General features: G+C 47.0%; 1 protein-coding gene across 1 annotated transcript in view; it reads right to left on the reverse strand.

Moving 5' to 3' along the window:
* Positions 1–5,740: 5,740 nt before the first annotated feature.
* NID1 (nidogen 1) overlaps positions 5,741–27,488 on the reverse strand; it is a 75,607-nt gene continuing 53,859 nt past the window's right edge. Inside the window, exons 13-20 of the mRNA XM_062210656.1 lie at positions 23,561–23,788; positions 21,265–21,437; positions 16,872–16,998; positions 11,870–12,041; positions 10,497–10,654; positions 8,943–9,066; positions 8,193–8,305; positions 5,741–7,293 (exon numbers count right to left, since the gene is read on the reverse strand). Of these exons, the coding sequence (XP_062066640.1) occupies positions 7,172–7,293; positions 8,193–8,305; positions 8,943–9,066; positions 10,497–10,654; positions 11,870–12,041; positions 16,872–16,998; positions 21,265–21,437; positions 23,561–23,788 (1,217 nt within the window). The 3' untranslated portion in view covers positions 5,741–7,171. The remainder of the gene's footprint in view (positions 7,294–8,192; positions 8,306–8,942; positions 9,067–10,496; positions 10,655–11,869; positions 12,042–16,871; positions 16,999–21,264; positions 21,438–23,560; positions 23,789–27,488) is intronic.

The following is a 27,488-nucleotide window of genomic DNA, read 5'->3' on the forward strand; positions in this document are numbered from 1 at the left end:
CATTAGAATAGCAAAACGTGGGGTGGGCCTCTAATGCAGCACCTAGATGTTCACATCCCATATATTGACTGCTGGCTCGGCTCCTGATTCCAGTTGCCTGTTAATGTGCATCTTAGGAGGCTCAGGTGCCCCATTGTAAGAACATCTGTAATGAACAGATGTAATCAGGCTTCACTCCGACCCTCTCGTTCTTAGAAGGGAAAACATGAGGCATTCATTCATTCATTCCCTGCCTGCTGTAGTGTCAGAAATCCAAAAAGCAGCATTTGTTATCTGAGGCCTAGCCACATGAGCACATGCTCAATGCTCATGGTGGTTGTTTTAAACTAAATCCAGGGGCTGGCACTGTGGCACAGCAGGAAAAGCTGCTGCCTCCAGGGCTGGCATCCCATATGGCCGCTGATTTGGGTCCTGGCTGCTCCACTTCTGATCCAGCTCTCTGGTATGGCCTGGAAAAGCAGTGGGGGATGGCCCAAGTCCTTGGGCCCCTGCACCCAAGTGGGGGCCCTGAAGGAAGCTCCTGGCTCCTGGCTTCAGATCGGCACAGCTCTGGCTGTTGCGGCCAACTGGGGAGTGAACCAGCCTCTCCTCTCTCTGCGTAACTCTGAATTTCAAATAAATAAATAAATCTTAAAAAAAAAACCACTAAATCCATGAATGGGTGAAGGAAAAAGTGGAGGGTGGGCACTGTGGTACAGTGGGTAAAGGCCTCCTGCAACATTGATATCCCATTGAGCCACAGCTACTCTGCTTCAGATCCAGCCCACTGCTAATGTGCATGGGAAGGAGCAGATGATGGCTCAAGTACTTGTGTCCCTGATGGCCATGTGGGAGACCTCAATGGAGTTCCAGGCTCCTGGCTTCGGCCTGCCCCAGCTCTGGCCATTGTGGCCATTTGGGGAGTAAATCAGCCAATGGAAGATAGATTTCTCTCTGTCTCTCCCTCTCTCTAACTCTGCCTTTCAAATAAATAAATCTTTAAAAAAATAAAAATAAAAATAGGGGCCGGCGCTGTGGGTTATGGGTTAAAGTTGCTGCCTGCAGTGCCTGATTCCTATATGAGTGCCAGTTCGAGTCTTGGCTGCTCCACTGTCTGTTATGGTCTGGGAAAGCAGTGGAAGATGGTCCAAGTCCTTGGGCCCCTGCATCCACATGGGAGACCCAGAATAAGCTCCTGGGTCCTCACTTTGGACTGGCCCAGCTCCAGCCATTGTGGCCACTTAGGGAATGAGCCAGTGGATGGAAGACCTCTCTTTCTCTCTTTCTGCCTCTGCCTCTCTGTAACTCTGCCTTTCAAATAAATAAATAAATCTTTTTAAAAATGAAAAAAAACCCTGAACTACAGAAGTTTTCAAAGATACACAAAAGTTCCTGTCTCAGGGTCTCAACAAAAACCAGATGTACTCAAATTTGGGTAAGTTGAGAGAGGTCTGAAGTTATGGCAGGGTGTGAGGAATTAAGGGGAATAGAGCAGTACCAGGGAAGAGTAACAAGGGCCTGGCACCCCTGTGACCAGGGGAGGGAGTGGTTCCTGGGATCATGGTAGAGTGAAGGCAAAGACAGACACTACCAGAGGGACTGTGACCCTCTATCAAGTGATACAAGCAGCCCTGGGCCACTCAGCTGGCGGGGAGTCTAGGAAAATACCTAGTCTCACTTTCCCCTCTCCTCCTCCTGCTAGGAAGCCAGGATACAAGGGAGCCATAGATGTCCATGTGGCTAAGCCTCTTGAGGCCCAGATCAGGGTGGGGAAGGTAGACAGAATTATGGATATAATCTACATGCCATACACCTTGCATGCCACAATCCCACATACCCACACCCAGCTGCAGCAAGGATATTAGTTCTTCAATGCTGAGTAACAGAGCATCTCATGTTAGTGACTTAAAACAACAGCCATTTATTATCTCACAGTTATGCTCAGAAGTCCGGCACAGGATGGCTCAGCCAGGTCCTCTGCTTAGTCAGTCTCACAGGGCTGAAACCAACAGTACTGTATCCCTTTCTGGAAGTGTCCATGCCCGTTCAGGCTGTAGCAGAACCCAGTCCTTGTGGTCATAGGACTGAAGTCCCAGTATGCTACTTATCAGCCAGGAGGTTAGTCTCTGGAAGTTACCTTATTCCTTGACTCAAGACTGCACTTCTCCATCTTCAAAGCCAGCACAGGCAGGTGCAGGCCCTGGGACCCCCTCGTCCTCATCTTGCTTGGTTTCTATTTTTGCCTTATCTCTGTGACTCTTCCTCTTTGCTCATCTGTTTTTAAGGGCATGCTTGGATAATCCAGGACAATTTTCCTGTTGTTAAAGTCAACAAGTTAATCTTAAATTGTTCTGCAAAGTTTCTTCACAGCAGTACCTGAATTAGAATCTTGAAATCTTTAGTGAATCAGCCAGCTACAACAATGATTAACAATGTGTCAATCTTGGGTAACTAGGGTTTTTTGCTTTTAACTACTGATTTTAACAAAACACTTGAGATATAATTCACACGCCATACAATTCACTATTTAAGGTGAACCTACAATGATTTTTGGCCTATTACATTATTTTTAAATTGTAGAATACACACACACACATATAAAACATAAGTTTGACATTTTAAGTAATTCAGTGGAATTAATAACATTTACAATGTTGTGCAACCATCACCACTATCTATTTCTATAATCTTTTCACTACCTCAATTAAAAATTCTGTAACCTCTGAGAAATAACTCCCCATTCCCCCCTCCCAGATCCTAAACTCTGATTTACTTTCAGTCTCAATGAATTTGAGGTACAGCTAACCTTACAAGTGGAATCATATAATATTTGCGTCTGGCTTACATCATGTAGCATATGTCTTCAAAGTTCATCCACTTTGCAGTGTATATCAGAATTTCATCCCCTTTATGGTTGGATAACATTCTATTTTATAGATATACCCCATTTTGGTTTTTTATCCATTCATCTGTTGATAGACATTTGGGTTGTTTCTTCCTTTTGGCCAGGGTAAGCAATGCTGCAAAGAATACTGGCACGTAAGTCTCAGCCCCTCTTCTAATTCTGTTGGGTAGATACCTAGGAGTAGAGCTGGATCATATGGCAATTCTATATTCAGTTTTTTGTGGAATAACTGAACTGTTTTGCACAGGGTCTGCCCCAGTTTACATTTCCACTAGTAATGAACAAGGGTTCCAATTTCTCCACATCCTCCTAAACACTTTTTTTTTATAATGGCCATTCGAAAGGGTATGAAGTAGTATTGAGTTGTGGTTTTGATTTGCATTTCTGTAATGACTGATATTGAACATCTTTTCTTATGCCTAAATGTCCATTTGTAATTCTTCTTTGGAAATACATTTATTCAAAACACTTATTTTTTTAAAAAAAATTATTTATTTATTTGAAAGGCAGAGTTACAGAGAGGCAGAGGCAGAGAGAGAGAGAGAACTCTTCCATCTGCTGGTTCACTACCCTGATGGCCACAACGGCCAGAGCTGCACCGATCCGAAGCCAGGAGCCAAGAGCTTCTTCCAGGTCTCCCACGTGGGTTCAGAGGCCCAAGGACTTGGGCCATTCTCTACTGCTTTCCAAGGCCATGGCAGAGAGCTGGATTGGAAGTAGAGCAGCCTAGACTTGAACCGGCACCCATATGGGATGCCAGCACTGCAGGTGGTGGCTTTACCAGCTATGCCACAGTGCCCGCCCTTTACTTATTTTGGAATGGCTTGTTGTTAAGTGGCAGGAGGGAGTTCTTTGAATATTCTGGATGTCATCAGATTTAAGATTGAAGGTATTTTCTTCAAATTGTTGTCTTTTTACTCTGTTGATAGTATCCTTTGATGCACAAATCTTTTTTAAGTCCTATTTACCTATTTTTCTTCTGTTGCTTGTGCTATTGGTATTATTCCCAAGAAATCATTGCTAAATCCAGTGTCATGAAGATTTTTTTATGTGCTGGCCCATCAACAATCAAAAGCAGCAACTGGTAATCAGACCCATAAATCTGAGTTTTAGAGAACAAAGTCCTTACTGTCCACTCTGGCTCCAGCAAGGCACACCAGGAACGTGGCTGGCTGATGGGGCATAGTAGCCACTTCTAAGAAAAAAACTAAAATTGACTCAGGCTTACTAGCTTCTTCTAAGCTCTCTGCTGGTGCTGCAAGGGGTCTGTTAAAACCAGACTTCTAAAATAGCTGGCTCAGTCTGCCCCTGTCAGTTCAATTGCTGTTCAGATAAAGGATTGGGTTCTTGGCACTTCCTACTCCACCATATTCCCTGATGTCTTTAGGTACCTAGATTTTTTGACCAGAACTCTGGGAATTTTAGTCCCAATATAAGTTTTCTCTTCCACCCAACTCATACTAGCAGACTGCATGCTGATTCTGTCAATGGTACCTTTCACGGGGAAGCCAGTTCCCTTCTGTTACAACTGAGCTCTGGGCGCCTCGTTCCTACAACTTCTAGCTCCTTCCACTCTGTCCAAGTCAGATGCCATTCTCATCCCACCCATGGACTGGCATGGATGGTGATGCCCATCAGTGGTCTCACTTGATGCTCAAAAGTGAGGCGGGAGATAAAATACATAGCTCATCTTAAGAGCTGAATTTGGAACCTCTGTATTGCTTGTAACTAGAATACATTTTTTCAAAAAAATGAATGCAATGTCCAAAAGGGTGGTTTAGTATCTGTGACATGATTAATTTTAAGTCAATTACAATCCCACAAATCTTTTATGAACTTGTGTTCACAAAATATATCACCTGTTATAACAGTGGAGTAAGACGTTCTGGGCTTTTAGGTTTTTGAAGTCTATTAAGTGGCTTTAAAAAAAAAAAAAAGATTTACTTATGTTTTTGAAAGGAAGAGTTACAGAAAGAAGGATTTCCCATCAGCTGGTTCAATCCTGAAATGGCCACCCCAGCTGAAGTCACGAGCCTGGAATTCCATCTGGGTTTTCTATGTGAGTGGCAGGGGTCCAAATAATTGGGCCATCTTCCATTGCTTTCCCAGGCACATTAGCAGGCAGATGGATCAGAAGTGGAGCAGCTGGGACTTGAACCAGCACCCATATGGGATGCTGGCACTGCAGGTGGCAGCTTAACATACTGTGCCACAACACTGGCCCCTGGCTGTATGTCTGTTCCATGAATTACCCTATCAACATCAAATCTCTTAATTCAAAAAAGATAAAGATTTTTTTAACAAAAGTTTTTATTTCATGTACAAGTATTTGTATGGTGATAAACTCAAGGAGTCATCAAATATTTGTATAAATCTGGGGCAACAGTTATTAAGCACCTTCAGGGGTTTCCACAGTTTAGGAATTTACCATTTAAAAACTTTTAGAATGAATCTAGTAAAGTGAATAAAATAGTTATAAAACTTATAAAATCATGATGAACATTTGATACAGAGGGCTTGATATGGAATGATAAATACAAGAAGAAAGAGTAATTTATGAGGTTGCACTATATAAAAGACTCAGATGTTCCCCAAAGCTTATGATTTTTGGGGACAAAATTGTCTCTGAAAACAAACTCCAATTATTTAAGGAGACACTTTCTCCCAACTTAGTTTCCAATGTGCTGCGCAAGCAAGTGAGGACAACGGTAGCAAGGTATGTAGGTGGAGGCATTGAGTACACTGGGATTTGAAGAAATGGGGAGGGATCTCTTCTCCAAGCAGAATTTCAGGAAAATTCTTCTATGTTCTCAAGTATAAGTGTTCTTTGGCAAAATATCTAATTTTCTCTGTGTAGTTATTTCATGTTTTTTTTTTTTTTAATTGCAATTCATAAATCCCCTCTCCCCACCCATTTCTCTTGGGCTTTCCATTCCTGCTCCTGGTTAATCTCTTCATGATACTTTGAGTCTTCTGTACTCCCTTATTCCATACTTTATTGACTCAAACTCCTTATGCTCAACTTTCAGTCCAAAATTTCTATTGCTTTAGGACTCTGGGAAGCAATTGACAAAAGACAACAAAGCTACTAATGGAAGAGGTTCTCTAAACAAATTGAAAAAAACATAAGTATGAAATGTAGCAGTGGTCCCTTGAATTAGACAAATGAGCAATAAAGAGTCTGGATCATTAAGCTAATTATTCAATTTGCTCTTCCTATATTGTGTCTTTAGATACACATTTAGCCACTAAAGTTCAAAGATGGAGAACAAAAGGATAAGCAGATTCATGGTTAAGTATAAATTGGTTCTCTGGAGCAAAGACTAAAACTGACACACTGGTTAAGTCATCACCTTGTACCAGCTCTAAACTGTGCCTCAGAACTCAGACAAATCTCTGTGAGGAGCATGGACATCAGTGCTAGCAATGAAGGTGAAGATCAACACAGCACCAGAGACCACATGCTGGAATACAGGTGCTTTGGGAAAACAGGATGACTTTGGTAATCCCTGGTATAATTTAAGGCACATCAAAGTAATTCCTCATCCTCAAACATCTGACTCTACACTTTGAAATTCCTATCATAGGATACTCCTTTGACTTAAGCCTTTGAGTATCAAAGGCTACTACTGAAATGCCAATACCTTATCTGGAAAAGGATGCTCATTAACATCCACAATGTACCCATATATCCTCTAGGATGGGTAATTTCTCATCAAAAGGCCGAACACGGTCATTACAATGAGGGCCTTGGAATGAACGTGATGAAGAACTAGGGAATAAAAAAAATGGGAATATAAAGAGGGAAATCAGAGCACCAAGAGAAAAAGTAAGGGAGGGCTAACTCCCTCCTTCACTCACAACCTCACCTAGGCAGACCCAGGCTGGTGTGTTGAGCAGCTGATAGGATGGTGGGTGCCTCAGAATGAGGCTGAGCTTTTAAGGCCACAGAGAGGGGGCTGGCTTAGGCCTTGGCTGGTTCTATTCACCACTGGGAGACTAGGATTTGGGAAAGGTCCAGGGAACTGGGATGGGGTAGGTAATCATCACCCAGGCTTGTATAAGCTTATCTGGGAGTTGGGCCAGGGTGGGAATTCTGTCCTCATACAGGGGGAGAAACTTTCCCATTAAAGAAGTGTATGTTTTGGGGAATAGTGGGGGGAAAGTTGTTGGGGCTCAGGCTGGGATGGGCCTGAGCCTAGTGGTCACTCAGGCAGAGGACAGTGTTTCAGTTTGGACCAAGTAGATTCAAGTAGGATGTTCCTGTGAAATACTTGGAGAGGATCTTCATTTCCGCTCAATACAGTCAACTCCCATGGTGTTGTCAGGGCAACGGCAGGTCCTGCTACCTGGAGTGGCCAAGCAGAGGTGAGTGCAGCCGCCGTTGTTCACAGAGCAGTAGTTGTGGCCTGCAAAAGGCAGAAATCAGTTCAACAGCCTTCTCTGACCTGACTCAACAGCCACTGAGAGACAGGACACCGTATTAACCTTATTTCATCTTCTGTGAGGCCAAAATTGTGGCCCATTCCAGGGGAACAGGGAACACTGTACTAGGTGCTCAGCTAAGCTAATCTGTTGTTTGTTAAACCAGACAGGCAAAAACACTGATTCTCAATTTGGGGGCTATGCAAACTTACCACTAAAGCTATAAAACAGATCTCGGGCAGGGTTCTCCAGCTCTCATTAGAACATGGAGGCAGACTCTTAAAGTACTTTCTATCTAGTTACACTCCTGGTTTCACTCTAACTGGGGGAGAAGGAGGAAAGTAGAGAAGTGGAGAGGCCTTTGAGAGGCAGCATGGCATGGACTCTGGAGCCTGGCTGCCACCATGAGAGGTGCGACTTTGAACTTGTTTCCATTTCCTCATTTATAAAATGAGCACAGCAGTGCCCACCTCATAGGGCTGCTGTGAGGATGAAATGAACTATGAATACAAAGTGAGTTGATCTATGCCAACTTACTAGCACTCAGTAAATGCCATACATATACTTGAAATTATTTTTATTAGTTATTGTTATTACTGCTGGGCCAAATATATGGACTTTTAAATCAGCAGAGATCCGAACGTTAATGTTCCATTTGGAACCTGAAGACTGTATACTTCTAGACCCAGTCCAAGACTCAATACTTTATCTCTGTCTACTTCAGGCCTGAATGTGTTCTATGTATTCACCTGGCTCATCTACTCAGTAATGAAGATCTTTGAGAGACAGCATGGCTAGCAGCTGTACTGACAGCAGTCACAGCATGGACTCTATATCCTTAGGTTGCTCTCAGCCTCCAGGAGTAACAGTACAGGCGAGTTACCTTGGGGACACTGAGACAGGGCCGTGGTGATGCCATACAGCCGGGTCTGCTTGTGGGGGTGGAAGGAATCTGTCTCTTTGGAAATAGCAAGATCGACAGCCACCACAGAATTCCTACAAAGCACAAAAGTCAGAAGGTCAGAAGTACATCTGATGGTTTGAACTTTTCTCCAGGGAGTGACCTTTTTTGCGGTTTCGGGTATAAATGGAAGGCCATAAGCAGATACGGTGGCCTTGCTCCTGAGACATCCCTCCCTCCTGGGGTGCATCAGGCCTGCATTTCTCCGGCTTCCTAAAGAAAGGTGATGATCAGCCAGCTTACTCCCCCCTCCTATAAATTCCAGGCAGGAAATGGGCTTTGTCTTCAGAGCCCTTGGCCAGCTGCCTCCTCAGTTTAACCCCTCCTTTTGCAGAAAGGGTGGTCAACAAGGGGCTGTAGGAACACTGCAGTTTAAGAACTATAAGCAGGGGCATGAAGTGGGCATGCAGCTGGCCCCGGGGCCAGCTCCTGGGGGGAAGGGACAGACGTGCTCAGGAAGTCCAACTTCATAGACTTGAAACTGCCCTGCCAGGAGCACCTCCTGCTCCCCTTCTCCTCCACCCCCTCACCTGCATCCTGACAGCCCAAGGGTGAGGGAGAAAGGACATCTCTGCGTGTCAAGGTCAAGACAGGGGCCAGAGGAAAAGGGCCTGGCCTCCCAGAGACAGAGTGGAGCACAGGCCCACCCAGCCTCAGCAGCAGCCAACTTACGTCTTCCAGTCTGTGTAGTACAGATTCTTCCCGTAGCTCGTCACAGCAAAAGGATACTGGAGCCCTTCGAGGACCTTGCGTCTGCTTGGCTGACTGGGGAGCAGGCACTCTGCCCGGTTGGTGCCTGTGTGCAGCAAAGACAAGTCCCTCATTGTTCGCGCCAGAAGTGGGCCCTTTGTGTCACAACTGGAGGGTGCCAGGGGCAGAGGCGGGAGAAATTTGGCATTACACTGACAAATCCTAGAGAAGACATGCAGCCTGGTCTTAAGAACTGGAGAGCTGTCTCTCGCTCCTGTGCCTTGCCCCTTTCAATGATCAATACCCACTGCCATTCTGGCTCCCACACCTGCTTCTGCTGGGGAGTCAGGAGCTGGGGCAGAGAAAATGCAACTCAGGTCAGCTGGTCTGGAAACAGCAGGTGCCTAGGTCCGCGCCAACCCCCAGGCTCCTTTCTCTTGGGAGGAAATACATCATCCTCCAGCTCTTGTCCAAGTTCCTCCTTCCTGAAGCTTCTCCAGCCCCTCCTGCTCTATGAATTCAGAGCCTTTAAGGATTCCTAACCTACAGCACTGGTGAGCAGCTGCACCCGGCTTCCGTCAAACGCCTGCATGGTGACTGCATCTTAAGGCCTGTGATTTCACTGACATGCTCACGGCTTACTCTGTCCTAATGGGACGGGGACTGTGCCTCACAGCCTCTGCATCCCCCGTGGCACCTGACATGGTGTCTGGAACAGATATTACTCAATAGAGACTCCTATGGAGAGAGAAGATAGATGTTCCTCCCCGACTGAGCATTCTGCCCACACCCCTGGCCTGAGGGACACCCCACATTGGCCAGGGTAGGGGCATAGAGCAGGGACTACTTGTGGGTGCTCTTACTTTATCTTTCTAGGCTCCAAGTCTTCCCTAAGCCTCTGGGGGACAGGAGAGAGCTACGACAAATCTAAGTTGTGAATTGCTTAACAGATATCAGGATGTCTACAGGTCTGTGCGGTACCACTGAGAACAGGAGTCAGACAGCTTTGGCTGTGAAGCAAAACCAGGAACAGCAGGCAGGTACTTATACAACAACTTAAAATGTAAACATTTTGGGGCTGGCACTGTGGTGCAGCAGGTGAAGCTGCTACCTGCAGTGCTGGCACCCTATATGGGCGCTGCTTTGAGACCCGGCTGCTCGACTTCCAATCCAGCTCTCTGCTATGGCCTGGGAAAGCAGCAGAAGATGGCCCGAGTCCTTGGGCCCCTGCATCCACATGGGAAGACCCGGAGGAGGTTCCTGGCTTCAGATCGGCACAGCTCCAGCCGTTGCGACCAATTGGGGAGTGAACCAGTGGATGGAAGACCTCTCTCCTTCTCCCTCTGTGTAACTCTGACTTTCAAATAAATAAATAAATTTTTAAAAAACAAATAAAATAAAATGTAACATTTTAAAATGTAAAACCCATATAACTCCTGGGTTACATGAAAGTAAGTGGCAGGTTAGATTTGGCCCAAGGCTGTAGTCTGCCAAAGATGGAGAACTCTCCCTGGACAGGGGAAAGCCTGCCGTCACCTGCATCCACCCAGCAGAGCTGAGATGAGAACGCGTCGAAGGTCAGCCCGTTGGGCAAGCCCAGGTCATCCTGCACAAGAATCCTGCGGTTGGTGCCATCCATGTAGGAGGTCTCAATTTTGGGGTTGTCTCTGTTCCAGTCTGTCCAATAAAGGTTCCTGGAGGAGGAAAAGAAGGGGAAAGAGGAAGAGAAATAAGAAAGACCTATGAGAAAAAGCTTATCAAACAACTCTTTTTCCAAAGAGATGAGCAGATGTGAAAACAGAATGGAGGGGGCCGGTGCTGTGGCATAGTGGGTAAAGCCACCACCTGCAGTGCTAGCATCACCTATGGGTACTGGTTCGAGTCCCGGCCGCTCCACTTCCAATCCAGCTCTCTGCTGTGGCCTGGGAAAGCAGTAGAAGATGCCCCAAGTCCTTGGACCCCTGCACCCAGGTAGGAGGCCCAGAAAAAAACTCCTGGCTCCTGGCTTGGGATCGGTGCAGCTCCTGCCATTGCGGCCATTTTGGGAATGAACCAGAGGATAGAAGACCTCTATCTCTCTCTCTCTGCCTCTCTGTAACTCGGCCTTTCAAATAAATAAATAAATCTCAAAAAAAAAAAAAAAAAAAAAAAAAAAGAAAGAAAAGAAAAGAAAACACAGAATGGCTATACAAGATCTGCAGATGACGTGACATGAGCTCTCTTGCAGACTCTGGAATTGGCTTATTTCGTTTCTAACACATTCAGTTCCCTCTAACATAACTGATAGGCTACATCAATGGGGCTGTTAATCAAACAAGAGCCTGTAACTGCTGAGAATTCCCTGTATGATGCCACCAGGCCAGGGGGCACAACAGACCCACAGGGCCAGACATGGGTAAGATGCAGACACTGGCAGAGGCTGCGGTCAAGGTGTCTGCCCCTGAGGAGTTGGCTGAGGGGCCACAAATGAGAGGACGCGGTCCCAAAGGCAAGGAACCAAAGCGTGAAAGAGTTGAAGGCCTGGGGTGTGAGGTTCAGAGCCTGCAGTGAGGGGAAGCTAGGAAAGGCGGGGATGAGCTGAAGAACCCCACAGGCAAGTCTCCCCAGAGGTACACGTAGGTGCTCTTTGGGGGTTCACACAGCTGGAGTGTTGATCTGAACTCAATCCATAGAGAAAACACCCAACTCTGAGCTGTCACCTTACAAAGCCTTGGCAAAAGGTGTGCAAGCGGGGCATGGTTTCAAGTCCACATTGGAACACGTGCCCTGGCGTTTCACTGACTATAGTCACGTATAGCGCCCTCCATCCTATACTACTTCACCACTGGAGTCAGAGCCTCACATCTGGGAATATCCGGAAGGGCAGATGTGGGTGGAATAGAGGCACACACATATTCACACAATGATACCCTCTCACGGAATCCGTCACGATGCCTCGGGGGTTCACCAAATCGGTCTCAAACAGCACCCGGCGCTGGGTGCCATCCAGCTTGGCGACTTCTATCCGGTCCAGCTGTGAATCCGTCCAGAAGATGTTGCGGCCCAGATGGTCAACGGCGATGCCTTCCGGGCTCCCGAGATCTAGGACCAGACAGAGAGCGCCGCTGACTTTTTTTGCCTAAGCAGGTGCCGACTTGGTTTGTTTCTGATTACTCAGTGCTCTTTCCCATGACGCCCACTCCCTGCAGGTTTGAATGTGAAATGCCTGCTGTTTATAAGACAAGCAACCCTCAGAGTGACAGATCCAACATCATTCATTCGCTCACTGCACTGGGGACCAGCACTGTAATGATGACTACGCTGTGGTCCACAGCCCAATCACAATTCTGAGACCCAGGAGAGACCCAGAGCCCAGCCTGGGAAAGCCAGGGAGGGATTCCCAGGGGAAGTAGTTTCTTGAAGCTGGCTCCTAAGGATGGATAAGAGTGTGTCAGGCAAAGATGCTACATGAGGGTTTCAGGTAGCAGGATCAGAATTTAAGGAAAGCTCAGACCTGGCTTGATGTGAACTGTACGTAATTTTACATAGCTGGAGAGAAGAGGCGGGACAGTGGCCAGAGACACAGTTAGGATGCCGAGTTAATGAGCTTAGAGCTTATCTCATGGGCCAAGAAGAGGCCCAGAGAGATCTTAACGTGGGGAATGGAACACATGGAGCTATGTTATTTGATAATTATGTGTTAGAAAGGTCATTTCAGAGAAATAATACTTCCAAGAAATTGTAGCTGTTACTTCATAGAAGTATAAGGGGTACACAGATGGAGTGACAGTAATTACAAATAAACCTCCTGGAGGTCTCCACTGGGCCACAGCAACTGCCAAGGGTTGCCACTGGGAACTTGCATTGTGAGTCTGTGCGCCCTTTTAAGTCATATTAGTTGAAGATAGCAATGCTTTTCTTAAACTTTAAAACAAAACAAAACAAAAAAACTAGGGCAACTTGGGTTTCATTGGTACCACTGATGATTTTTTCCCTCTACAGACGAGAGGACTGAAGGCCACTGAGTATAGTGTGCACAGGAAGGGGAAGAGGATGCCCATTTGAGGAATCTGGGCTATGAATACTCGGTTCTTCCATCAAGTTAAAAGCACTGCAGACCCTCGGCCCCCCGGGTTCAGGCCTTCACTGGGCCCCTGAAACAGAAACACGCAAGTCCGGGAAAGGACACTCCCAAGGGGCATCTATGACGATCAGAAACCACACTAGAACGAGGTCTTTACTACCCAAAACAAAGTGGGGACGTTTACAGTATTCAAATACTTCCCACCTCCCTGAAGGCACAGCGACAGGGAAACTGATCCCGTCAGCCCTTTGTGGCTTTCACACACAGCAGATCACTGGGGGGTGTATTTGGAACGAGCACATTCTGTGTGAGAGACACGAGCCGCTCAGACTGAGAGAGAGAGAGAGAGAGAGAGGAGGACCAAAGCTGATCAACAAGAAAATCAATAGGATACCAGCAGGGAAACCCTGGAGGAAGCTCCATGCCCAGAGGTATCTCTATAACATCTGGTCCTGACAACCAAAGCCCCCCTCCACCCCCAACCAGGAAGAACTCCCTTGGGGGCCACGCTGGGAGGCTTGTCCTTTACTGTGCAGTGGGAGGAAGAAGCCTAGATGGCAAGGTGACAGAGGTGACAGAGCTGCACTGCTCCCGACAGAGGAAACAGATTACTGTCGTTCCTAGAATATTTGGCTGGGACTTCACCTCAAGGGAAGAGAAGTCCAGGATTCAGACTGAACGAAATAAGGAAGAAAAGATAACCACCGCCACTCTCACTCACTAGGGAAGTCCAACCCGTACCACGCAAGTTCCTGTCCCTCATATTAATATATAAATATATAGAGTTCTTTCTTCGCACAGATCCTGTTTTGGTTGTTTTCTCTTTTCCCAGTGAGTAGGCTTTCTACTTGGAATGTTTCTCGCTGGGCTTCCAGTTTTCTTGGATGACTATCAGGTCCAAAAACAACAGGAAATAGCAAATGATGACATACTCCCCACTTCCACTGGATTTTTTAATCAAATAGTAGATAATAGTAGCAACATTTTTGAGAGAGAGAGAGAGAAGATGCAAAAAAGGCATGTTTGAACTTCAATTCATTAAAGCAAAGCATGAAAATGAGCAGACGTTATATAGTCTGTTGGCCCCCAGAGAAGGCTTTGGGGTCTGTATCCAACGCCAGACATAGAGAATTCAGCCTCAGCTGCTTGTCTCCTGTGAAGGCGCCAAGGATGGGAACATGCCCCAGGGGCTGTTCACCAGGCTAGGGACGCTTCCAGAACATCAGTTGTTAGGGAGACATTTAAGCTGGAAACTGAAAAAGCTACATTCGTTCCTAAATAAAAGAAAATATGACGGGGTGGTGCTGTGTGCAGTGGGTTAAGCCTCAGCCTGCCGACTCTGGCATCCTCTATGAGTGCTAGGTCTAGTCCTGGCTGTAAATGCCCTAGATAGAAACTGGGGAGTTGGTGTTTTGAAAATTAGTGTTCAGGGCACCAGCGCTGTGCCACAGGGGGTAAAGCTGCTGCCTGAGGTGCCGGCATCCCATATGGGCACCAGTTCAAGTCCCGGCTGCTCCACTTGTGACCCAGCTCTCTGCTAATGCACCTGGGACGGTAGCAGATGATGGCTCAAGTACTTGGGCCCCTGCACCTACGTGGGAGACCTGGATGGAGCTTCCGGCTCCTGGTTTCAGCCTAGCCCAGACCCAACCATCATGGCCATTTGGGGAGTGAACCAGCATATGGAAGATCTCTTTCTCTCTCCCTTCTCACTCTGTCTTTAAAATAAATAAAATGAACCTTATAAGTAAATAAAAAGAAACATGAAATAAGGCTCAACGACTTTAAAGATGGCCCTTTGATGTGTACATTTGACAGAGGAACAAAGGTAACTTCACAACAAGCATCATCAGCTTGATCGTGTCTTTTGAGCAAAAACATTCCCAGCTAAGCTGATGAGTCACTGACCTATTAAGCAACATGTAATTCTTGACCTTTTCAAACAGGGTCATTTTTGCCTGGATTTTTGATGTAATGGTCTTTAAGCCAGATAAAGGACACCTGTTGTAAAACAGTCCTGACTTGTTGAATGTAGGCAATGAAACAATGCAGAGTTCTTGATTCCAATTGATATCCTTAAGGGATCGGGGTTAGGTGCTGAAGTGCAGGCTGTGCCAAAGCATCACACACTTTATCATCAGTGCCGCAACAAAAAAAAAAGAGAAATCTCTGCAGCATCCAGCCTGATCTGTTGTCCTCCTCCGGGGCAGGCAATCTGAGAGAGTGCAGTGGGGACAAGGTGAAGAAGGGAATCTACCTCCAGCTTGTGATGTGACAGCTGAAGTGACAACCCCTTAACTGGACAATTGTGTTGGGAACAGGTGCAACCATCAGAGTTGCTATTTGCTAACATGCTTGTGATTCTCTGTATGGTATGGTTCATCTTCTTGCTGCCTTTGGGAAAATCCCAGTGGAACGCCTCATGGGACAGACACTCAGACAATCAATTCCAGGCTTAGAAGCTCGAGGGAGAATGCATATTAAACCCGGATGGCGAGTCTGACTTTTATTGTTCATGAAAACTTGATGACATAAAGCTTTCAGAGGAAGGCCTAGGCACTAGCCTTGTTTCAATTTTCTCCTTAGGCTTGCAACAAAGGGGCTCATGATTTAATTAAGAGTCCTTGGAGAACTCTTCATGGGAGCTAGGAACGGTGGTGCTTTGAAGCAGAGGACCTGGCCCTTCTCACACCTGCAGACCCTGTGTCTGCCCTGTTCCACCCCTCCACACTGTGTCAACCGCCATGTAGGCTGCTAGACGTAAAGCCAAAAAGGAAAAATGACACTTGCTTGCCCAATGCTATGGCTTGAACATAATTTTTTTTCTTTTTCTTCTTTTTATTTATTTTCCCCCCACACAGAAACCTTTTATTTAAGGAGTACAGACTTCATGCATTTCATAAGTACAACTTTAGGAATATAGTGATTCTTCCCACCATACCCGCCCTCCCACTCACTCTCCCACCCCTACACCTCCTCCCTCTCCTATTCCCAGTCCCATTTCTCTACTAAGATCCATTTTCAATTAACTTTATACATATAAGACCAACTTGGCACTAAGAGTTCAACAATTTGCACAGAAAAAAATAGACAAAAAACAAAACAAAATAAACTGTTCCTCCACTATTGAGACAAAGGCTGTTCAAAGTCATTGCAACTTGAAGTTAATTTCACTTTTTTTCTTTAGAAGCTTAATTAACTTTAAAGAAACACCTAAGAGTGATATATCTTTTGTGTGCACTTATAATACAACTCTTTGAGGACAGAGGTCCTGCATGGGAAGTTCGTGCACAGTGACTCTACTCTTACGTATGACATCAGTGATCACCCAAGGCTCGTGACATGAGCTGCCAAGGCTATGGAAGCCTTCTGAATCCACAAACTCTGTCAGTACTTAGACAAAGCCATAAGCAAAGTGGAAGTTTTCTCCTCCCTTTGGAGAAAAGCACCTCCTTGAACATGATTTAGTCCCCAAACTCATTACAGACTATAAATCCAAAAGCTGTAAGTTAATGGCAGTAAGAACATGGGAACTTAATCTAATTATGGCAGCTAGGAGCTGGGCATTATGGAAGGTCCTTCAGTTATTGGAGTTGTGCTGGTTGTCTACAGAGTTGGTCATAAACACCCAGCTGGGCCGACCACTCTTGCTTCCTGGCTCACCATGTGATCCTACCTCTGCCAGTGCTGTCATTCTCAAACACCACCCTCCTCAGAGGCCAAACCAAGGGGCTGCCTGATCGTGGACTTGAGCTTTTAGAACTTGAGCCAAAAGAAACCTGTTTCCTTCTTACATAGCTTGTCTCAGGTATTTCGTTGTAGTAACAAAATCTGACTAATGCTCCCACCTTGTCGAATGATGGTAGATGGCTCCCCACCATGTAGACTGGCTCTCCCGATGGAAGGCTCACTAATGTCCGTCCAGTAAACCATCTTGTCCACACAGTCAAAGGCCAGTCCGATGATGACTTTATCCTGGAAGAGAAGACCATGAGAACTCTCTACCCACAACCACCTGCATGCCTAATAATCATGAGGACCTCTGCATGTGCTTACAGACACTTGGACATCTTTTTAAATGAAGTATGTTAAAATCTTTTGCCCATTAAAATTTTATTATTGAACTGTACAGGTTCTTCACATATTTTAGACAAAACCCTTTTCTCAAACACACATGCGCAGATATGCTTAGACATGGAAACATGTACATGTTTACTTTCTCTCAGGTAGCCTGCTATTTCTTTTTTTTTTTTTTTTTGGACAGGCAGAGTGGACAGCAAGAGAGAGAGACAGAGAGGCTGTTTCATTTTTTGCACAATGTTTCTAAAGAGCAAAAGCTTTATATTTTTATTAAATCAATTTTTTTTTACTCTTATGACTAATGCTTTTTCTATCTTAAGGAATCTTTGCCTCCCTGATGGTTGTAAAGAAAAAGAAATAAAAGACATAAATATTGGAAAGGGAAAACCACTCCATTCTAAGAGAATATGATTGTTGAAAGTCCTTGAGAACCTAAAAACTTATCACAACTAGAATTGAATCTAGCAAAGTTGCTGGATATAAGGTCAACATAAAATCATACTTCCATATGCAAATAAAAGAACAGAAAATAATTATTAAAAAAAATTTTTGCAGCATCAAAAAACACCAAATATGTAAGAATAAACATTTTTAAAAGTGTGAGGCTCCAAACTGAATACAACAAAGCATTACAGAGTAAAATTAAAGACAATCCAACTAAATGAAGAGGTAAGTTAGCACAGTGAACCATAAGATTGAGAACTGCTAATGACATCAAGTCTCCCTAGAATTACAGATTCAGTATCAACTTCATCAAAGTCCTAGTAGGCTTTTTTGATCGAATTTACATTCTTATTCTAAAAGATTATATGGAAATGTAAAGAATCTAAAATAGTCAGAACACTCTCAAAAAAGAACAAAACTGGAAGACTCAAACTCCATGAGTTCAAAACTTAACAATACTCAAGGCAGTGTGGAATAGACATAAGGTGAGATGAATAGATCAATCTGCCAGAACAGACCCCAGAACAGACTTCACATACACTAAGAATTGTTTTATGACAAGGGCACCAAGATGCCAGTGAGGAAATACAGTGTTTTCCATAAACAATGCTAGAACAGCTGGATAAACATGTGGCAAGAAAGAATCTCAACGTGACTTTACCCATAGGCAAAAATTAAAAGCTGAAACTATCAAGATCCTAAAGATATCATAATGAAGTATCTTTACACCCTTCTTTTTTGCCTGTTTACTTGATTATTTTTCACCCACTTGAAAGGTAGAGCACTAGAGAAAGAGAGAGCTTCCACCTGCTGGCTCACTCCCCAAATACCTGCAATATCCAGGGCTGGGCCAGGCCAAACCCAGGAACCAGGAACTCCACCCCGGTCTCCCACAAGGCTGGCAGGGGCCCAAGCAGGCACTGACAGAAAGCTGAATCAGAAACGGAGTAGCGGAGACTGGAACCAGCACCCTGGTGTGGAATGTGGGTGTTGCAAGTGGCAGCTTCACAAGGTGGGGCTGGGGAGGTGGACAGTGTGCATTTGGGCAGTGATTAAGACACCAATTTGGGTACCTGCACCCCATGGTGCTTGGAATAAGAAATGCTCCATTTCTCATTCCAGCTTCCTGCTAATGTGCCCTCTGTGGGGTAGCAGGTGCTGGTCTGAGTACCTGAGTCTCTACCACAACATGGGAAATGTGGATGGAGTTCCAAGCTCTGGCTTCAGCCTGACTCAGCCCTGGCTACTGTAGGCACTTGAGGAGTGAACAAGCGGATGAAGCCCTCACTTTATCTCTTTTCTCTGTTTCTTTGCCTTGCAAATAACAAATAAATAGATAAATAAAAATTTAAAAATGGTAAATGGTAACTGCAAATTACTCTGGATGATAAAACTGTGCTTTTAAATGTACTATATTATCAATATAACTTTACATTATACATTTGCATTCACATTATAAATATAGGTTTAGCATTTGAAGTGCTCCAACATATGAACGTTTTGATCACTGACATGATGCTGTAAGTGGAAAATTCCACACCCAACTGCATCTGACAGGTTGCAGTCAAAATGCAGGTGCACAAATACTGAATAAAACTGTTTTTACACTAGGCATATATGGTGCATATAAAAGAGAAATGAATTTCATGTTTAGATTAAGGTTCCTTATCCAAGATATCCCCCCTATATATATGCAAATATTCCAAAATCTGAAACACTTCTAATCTCAAGCCAATTCAGACAGAGGATACTCAAACCATACATATCATGCCTATGTGTGTGCATGCCTGTGTGTATGTGTGTGTGTGTGTCTAGCTATTATCTATCTGGAAACCAGTATCTTCGTGAAACAGATGGACAGTTTCCTGTCTTGTGGTGCTGATAGTGTTGATGGAAAGATACGCATCAGATACAGAACGCATACATGGATATTCACTGTAGCAGGTAGTGTGAAGAATACAGTGAGACACAAAGCAGAGGTACAGAGCAGCAGAGGTTGCTCTCTGGATGGGGCATCTGACAGCCTCTCTGAGATGTGTTGCTTTGACAGAAAGTTGCATGAAATGAGCTAATGAACTGGGCAAGTGTCCGGGGGTGAGGGAACTCCAGGTAGGGGTGGGCACAGTAAGTACAAAGGCTTTGAAGTAGGAACAAGCATGTATTTAAGGCCTGGCCAGGGGGCTGAAGCCAGTGAGTGAGTTGGGAGTGGCAGGGAATGAGGTGGGAGAGACAGCAGGAGGCAAGACTCTTTGGGCTCTTTTGTTCTACCTTCATAATTTATATTTTTAGCTGCACATAATTATGGGGTACAGTATAGTATTTCAGATCAGGACAACTGGTGGATCTGTCATCTATCACCTCAGATGCATATCACTTCTTTATGTTTCCAACATTCAAAATTCTATTAGCTATTCTGAAATCCTCAATTATTGTCAACTACTTGTTGGCAACTTACTATGCTACAGACGTTATCTATAGGTTTTTTTTTTTAACAATATTTATTTACTTTCCTATTATTTAAAATTCAAAGAGACAGACAGAGATCTTCCATCCATCAGTCCGATGCCCACAAAGCCATCAGCCCAGATCTTAACTGGGTCCCCCACATCGGGGACAGGGACCCAAGTATGTGAGCTGTCATCTGCTTCCTCTCAGGGTGCACCTGAGCAGGAAGCTAGATAGGAAGTGGAGTAGCCAGGACTCAAACCAGGCACTCTGATCTGGGATGTGGATTTCCCAAATGATGTCTTAACTGCTCTACCACAACAACCACCTTGCCTGCAGACATGAAGTTCCAGGAAGGACTGGATTTTATTCTAAAGTCAACTGGGGACCCATTGAGGGTTTTGTGCAGGGCAAGGACATGAATCTGATGAGGGGTGCTTCGGAAGAGGCATTTGAGAAGTCTCTTTTATTTTGGATACATTTGTGCTGATGTTTCTTCTCTGGCCCAAAAGAAGGGATATGGTAGTGTGCGGCATCTGTGATGTGGAGATCCATGCAGCAAGGAAGAAAAGAGAAGCTGGAAGCGAGGCCTGAGACAGGCAAGATGCACACATGGAATCTTTCCAGGATTTCCAAGCAGGCCCTGGTGTGACCACTGAGGAACAATGGACCCGTCTGCTGGAATGTCATTTACAAGGGCTGAGGACCCAGGCCCCTGGCTCTGCTTCATTCCTTATGAGGCTCTTACACCCCTCCCACTCTGTTGGCAACTCAGACCCAAGTCCACTGTGAAAGCCCCCAGGTCTGTGTGGTTTCTTGGCAGAGGTCAGGGTCCCTAATAAACAGAATGCCCTTCACAAGTGACTGACTTATAATGCACACACATGCCCTATTCACAAAACGCATCTCTGCAGCTTTCAAAGGCCTCGAAGCCAGAGCTTGCTACTTGCCGCAGGGCAGACAGGAGACCTCGAGGTGAGTATCTTTGAAAAGGTGGAATCCTGATCAACTTAGCAGGAATGGAAGGTCAAACTCAACAGGTGCACGCTGGTGAGATACCAAAGTCTGCAAAGGCCCCACCAAGGCATCACTGTATGGCCTTCCTAAGTCTGTTCCCATTCATTCTGAACCTCCCAGGCAGCTCGGGAATACAGTGAACCCAGGACCGTGAAAATGAGCAGCCCTGGTTCCAGGGTTTGAGCCCAGGCCCCTGCTTATTTCTGCAGGTCACAAAGCAGGAGCTGTCACCAGGTACAATCAGCCAACACTCACCGGTGCATGCAGTAAAGCCTTGGCTTCCGTCTTCTTCATGGTGTTTCCATCCAGTGGGACGTTCTCTATCTTCCCAGTCTGGGCAAAGAGTAGGTGGGTCCCAGGGGGCAGAGGGATCACAGCAGTAGGTACTAAGGGTCTCTGATGAATCGGTGGAGCCACCGTACTCAGACCTAGGTTGCAGTAGAGGTGGATGAGCAAGGCTGCTGCACACAAAGAACACACAGATGAACACATACACACAAGCACACCCACACATCCGCACCTCCAGTAACATAACCTTCATGGCCCAATAAATTGTGTAGCCACACAACACTCATTTCACAGCAGCAGAAGTAGGATACGCTCAGCCAAATGACATGTGTGGAGGAGAAAATGTAGGCAGGGGCTTCAATTCAGCGTCAGGTGGGGAAAAAAGTGCTTAGCTTCCCTCTTAACAGAGATCACTTGGTTATTCACGCTTTGCTCCACACTGCGGCTGGCCACTGCTGAACCAAGCACTAACAGCAGCAGCCTGAATCTCCTGCCATGGGGAGTCGCCTTCTAATGGAAGCTTCGCTGGAGGAGCCCAGCAGAATGAGCCTGCCCTATGGGCCCTGTCCCATGGCCATGGGCTGGGACTGCTGTGCATGGGACAAACAGGAACATGTCCCTTCTGGGCTTTGAAGAACTAAGGGATGGTGGGGAACTCCTTCCCTCTCAGCTTCAGCCTTGCCCTCCCAACTGCTGACCTTGGCCCCTGGCACCACTTCCTGACTCACCTGATGACACTGTCCCAGGAGTGCACAGGTAGCTGGTGCTGCAGGGCAGGAGCACTGACCAGGTGCTGGGGGACCTGGGGGAACCTAGGACTGGGCCCTGTCACTCTCTCATTGTGTGTGCACCTTTCTGGGCTGTGTCCTCTTCTCTCAAAAGTGAGGGACCTGGACCAGGTCATCGCCAAGGTCATTTCCAGTTCTTCCCCTTGTCGATCTTGCTTGTTACACATAACTAGCGACACAAACCAGTCCGGTGCACCTCTAGAATCTCCGAGTTCCATCAGTCCGCTCCAGACTCACTGCCAGCACCCTGGGTCAGCCCCTCCCATTCCTCACCTGGCTTAATCCTAAGCCTGGCAAGAGATGCTGAGGGCTCTTATGTCTGCATCCCGGTGTCTGCTGTCCAGCAGTGACATCGCTAAACCTGAAATCTGCTTCGCGTCATTGATGACCACTCGAAAGCCTCCCAAAGCCTTCTGGGCTCCCTGCTGTCCTCAGGAACAACACCCAGGTCCACAGCTTAGCACCAACACTGCGGTTCCTCTCAGCCTGCTCTGCTGCCTGGAGCAGCAGCCTCCCCCCTCCACCCCGCCTGCAGCTCACTCCCTGCTCCACGCTCTGGAAAGGACCCTCGCCCACCCCCCACATTGGCCAACACCCTGCACAAGCCCTGCGCTGCCCCCAGCGGCAGGCCTGTCCCTCAGCATCCTCAGGGGCTGGCACTATGACTTTCCACTGGGTGTCCACAGCGCTGACGCTCGGCTAACACTGGCTGTGTGCAGGCTCTGAGGAACCACTTCTCGGTTTCTTAGCAGCTGACGTGGGGGCGGGGGGAGGTTGTCCATCTATGATTATTATTGGGTAACTTGAGAACAGAGACTCCAGGATTGGTTAGGTCTGCTTGTGGCACCTGTGACAGTGACCAGTTTCCGGGCCAGAAGCAGCATTTCAGAGCGGAGGGCGCGCCTCGGGAGGATTTGGTTCCTCTCTGCTGTTGAGGCTGAGGCTGGAGGAGCCTCATTCACAGCCACATGGCCCAGCGGGGTCTCAGACAGGGCCCCCAGCCCTCAGCATGGCGCCTTCCCACTGCTACAGGCAGGCACAGCAACCTTTGCGGCGGTCTACGCCTTGGATTTGAAATCCACCAGAGCCCCTCAAGGCCCTGGGCCCTGACTGTGAAGGAGGCGAGTGCTGCAAGGGTGAGAATGGGCTCCCCCCTCCCCCGAGGAAGCAGAGACCCGAGGAAGGGCTCGCCTCACCACCCCCACCCTGTCCTGCTGCGGCGCATCCCAGCATTCACCTGGGGGACCACCAGTATTCACCAGAGCACCATCCGCTCCCTGCCCCATCACAGTGGCGGTGCAGCAGGTCCCACTGGGGACTGACAGAACTTGCTGGTGCGTGGAGAGGGAGGCGGAAGGTGAGAAGATGGAGGGGGCAGAGGGTAGAAGGGGGTCAGGGAAGGGGACAGGCACTGGTTATTCCACCCCGAGGCCCTGCTGGGGCATGCATCCAAGCACAGCTCATCCTTCACTTACACGGGGGCCTCATCCCGGGTCTGGTCCTCGTGCCCTCCACCTCACGGCCGTCACGATCCACGCACCAGCAGTAGCCCGTGCTGCCGTGGCACTGGGTAGGCAAGTAGTGTCCGTGCTCATCACACTCGGGCACAAACAGCCCTGGTGGGCGGGGCCGCTGTGCATCTGCCGCCCCCGCTGCTCCGAGAATGTGTTCTCGCTCCAGCTGGCACCGGGTCTTCTCCAGCTCTGTCAGAGACAAGCAAAGGAGGGCTGTGGGTTTGGGCCGGGGCTGCTGGGTGTCCACACGGAACTCAGGACCTACGAGAGCTTCCTGAACACCATGGGGTGTGTTTCATTAATTTCAAAACGTTTAAAACATTGCGATTACGTAATAGATTCAACCGTCAAGATTATATTTTTCTTTACTCATCCAAGCAGTTCTTCTTAGGAAAAAAAATCTTAAATCTTGAGGCACAACTGACATGGAGAACAGTAAAATGAAGCATTTATGAATGTTTTGATGTTCCCTGAGCATCACCTCGATCTAGCTTTGGCGCATCTCCATCAGCCCGACAGGAAAGCCAGGCCCAGTAACTGGCTGCTTCCCAAGACCCCAGACCTGTCAACCGGGGACCCCTTTCCTGCCTGAGTAGATTCCCAGCTCTGAGCGGGCAGTGCAGACTGTCTCCACCCTCCACTCAAGGGGCACCTCTGGGCTGGGCCACAGGAAGAGCAGGGCCCACCCTCCAGCAGCTCACAGTCTTGGGGGAAGCCCCGAGTAAACGACCCCACAACCACCAATCAGGGGGGGACTGAACAGAGAGGCCCAGGGCCCTGCAGCTCACAGGTCTTGGCTTCAGGGCATGGAGAACAGAGGCTGCTACTTCCTTAGCTGCACCTGACTGCAAGATTGTAGTTAAAGGCCAGCGCCGTGGCTTAACAGGCTAATCCTCCGCCTTGCGGTGCTGGCATACCGGGTTCTAGTCCCGGTTGGGGCACCGGATTCTATCCCAGTTGCCCCTCTTCCAGGCCAGCTCTCTGCTCTGGCCCGGGAAGGCAGTGGAGGATGGCCCAAATCCTTGGGCCCTGCACCCGCATGGGAGACCAGGAGAAGCACCTGGCTCCTGGCTTCGGATCACCACAATGTGCTGGCCGCAGCGGCCATTGGAGGGTGAACCAACGGCAAAAAGGAAGACCTTTCTCTCTGTCTCTCTCTCTCACTATCCACTCTGCCTGTCAAAAAAAAAAAAAAAAAAAAAAAAGATTGTAGTTAAAGAGCTCAAGTGCAGCGCTCCATGGACTCCTTGTTAAGAGGTAGAAGAGTGAATCATTTCACTCTGTGGGCCTGCAGCTACCCAACCCTGTGGTTGTAGTGTGAAAGCACCTGTAAATGAACATGTAAATGAACTCGTGTGGCTGTGCTCCAATAAAACTGAATTTACCAAAGCAGAGAGAGGTTTGGCTTATGGGGATTACAGCTGGCAATCCCTCACCTAGGGCTCTACTAGTTGTGTTGGGGGATTGTATATGTTATATAATATACTTGTGAGTGAATCTATATTAGCATATACTAGTTAATAATATGTTGTAGTATCACGATATTACATAGTTCTTAGAGTTTCGTAACTTGAGATCTTTTTTTAAAGATTTATTTATCTATTTGAAAGTCAGAGTTACACAGAGAGAAGGAGAAGCAGAGAGAAAGAGAGGTCTTCCATTATTGGTTCACTCCTCAACTGGCTGCAACGGCTGGAGCTGCACCTATCCGAAGCCAAGAGCCAGGAGCTTCTTCCGGGTCTCTCACGAGGTGAGGGGCCCAAGGACTTGGGCCAATTTCTACTGCTTTCCCAGGCCCAAGCAGAGAGCTGGATTGGAAGTGGAGCAGCCAAGACTTGAACTGGAACCATACAGAATGCCAGCATTGCAGGTGCTATGCCACAGCGCTGGCCCCTCTGGAAACTTGAAAACTTGGATTCTTTCCACTTCGAATGGGAATAGTTGAAGCAACAAGTCCCACAGAATTACTTGGAGGACTGAGGGATTCATGATAACACAAAGCACACTGGTGGACTTTTATCTGTTCTCAAATACTCATCTGTGATGGCACCTGCACCAGGCAGACACAGTGACATTCAGCAGGTGCAAGCCAATGACTGTTTATAGTACGCTTTATCTGTGTTGCCAATGTGCATGTTGGCCTGCTTGCTACAATGGCTCCCTTGATTAGAAGCAGTTAGCATGCAAAGGAAAAATTTTTGTTGAACCTGGCAAAGAAAACCTGGGTATGCTTTTCTAGTATGATAACAAAACATCTGATATGTGGAAGTGCCAAACAAAGATACAAATAAACCATCTGGTTAGAATAAAACTCTCACTTTCGTACACTCTTGCACATAAGGCTTGTTTACTTCCTCAAAATCTTACATTTGTACGGAGGTACAGAGTTTCCATAGGAGCTACCCCTGCTTACATACATACTTCACTGAGTTGTCATTGTCATCCTATGCGATCTACACGAGTGGTTGAACACCACAGGAGAAAACTGAAGCTCAGAGGCAGTGAACGATGGCTCTGAGGCCGCAGGGCAAGCTTGGGATTTCTGGTCCAGCCCCCACCCCTCCTGGCCTCAAGTCTCTGTCTCCACATTCCCAGTGCCTGTAACAGCTCGTGCACACTAAACCTGTGACATCAACAACGATACACACACGTTTCCTTAACTACTGACTGCAATTTTCTGTGGACCCACAGACTGGATTTCTTCTCATCAACATCTGGACAAAGTGCTGATTTCCAGCTAAAACACAGGACCGGTGTTGTGTGTACTGTCAACCAAGCCACACTTTTAAGAGAGTACAGATTCTTCCATTTTATGTGGCTGACAGTGTTGTGTTCATGTGGTATTTGGCCAACACACAAAATCTTGAGGGATCTAGAATTTTTTCGTGGGACTTTTAAAGTGCTGTAATCTTGAACTTACAAAGAGGAGGAGGAAGCCTCAATTCTGAGTCAGGAAATGGAATTTCAAGCACGCTTACGGAAAGCTGATGATCTGATGAGCTCAGTGGGCTTCCTGGGATGGTTCCTCAGCCTGGCCAGCAGGCAGTGGGAGCAGCCCAGGGGCTCCCAGGGGAGCCTCCCGCTGAGGGCCCCAGGCCTCCATGGAGGATTTTCCATCAAGGGCCCGGTGGATGGAGGGGCAGCGAGCTGGAGTAACACTCACATAGACATTCTTCCCAGGCTTGTTTCTGGCTGATAAAATAACTCTGGCAAGCTGCCTCTTACTCATCTCCTCTGATCTGCTGCCGGAAGAAGACCTGCTACTTATCTGACAAATGGCAGGAAGTTTGGGATGACTTTTCTCAAGGTGAGGGCCAGAGAATGAGAGGAAGGGAAGTTATGAAGAAAGCACATTCTTGATCTTCAGATTTGCATTCCACTCCCTTGTCAGCTTAAAGCTGCGTCTCTGTGTTCTGTTAAATAATGGCTATTACAGTCTCAGATACACTCAGTGGACTGGGGGAGGATAGGAGTGGTCAGGATATTTGGAGCCTCTCTGGGAAGAAAAGACTTGAAAAACGGCAGGACCTGTGGGCTACTTAAGAGTGGAATTGTCATAGAAAGCTTAGCATGGAAGGCTAAGCCTCTGCCTGTGGTGCCAGCATCCCAAGGTGCTGGTTCATGTCCTGGCTGCTCCTTTTCCAATTCAGCTCTCTGCCTGTGGCCTGGGAAGGCAGAAGGCAGTGGAAGATGCCCTAAGTGTTTGGGCCTCTCCATACCCTTGTAGGAGACCCAGAAGAAGCTCCTTGCTCCTGGCTTCGCACTGGCGTGGCTCCAGCCATTTGTGGAGTGAACCAGCAGATGGAAGACCTCTCTCTTCCTCTCTGTAACTCTACCTCTCAAATAAAGTCTTTTCTAGAAAATGGAATTTTCATGGGGAGACACTGTT

This window comes from Lepus europaeus, chromosome 14 (assembly GCF_033115175.1).
Source record: "Lepus europaeus isolate LE1 chromosome 14, mLepTim1.pri, whole genome shotgun sequence".
Taxonomy (NCBI): Eukaryota; Metazoa; Chordata; class Mammalia; order Lagomorpha; family Leporidae; genus Lepus; species Lepus europaeus.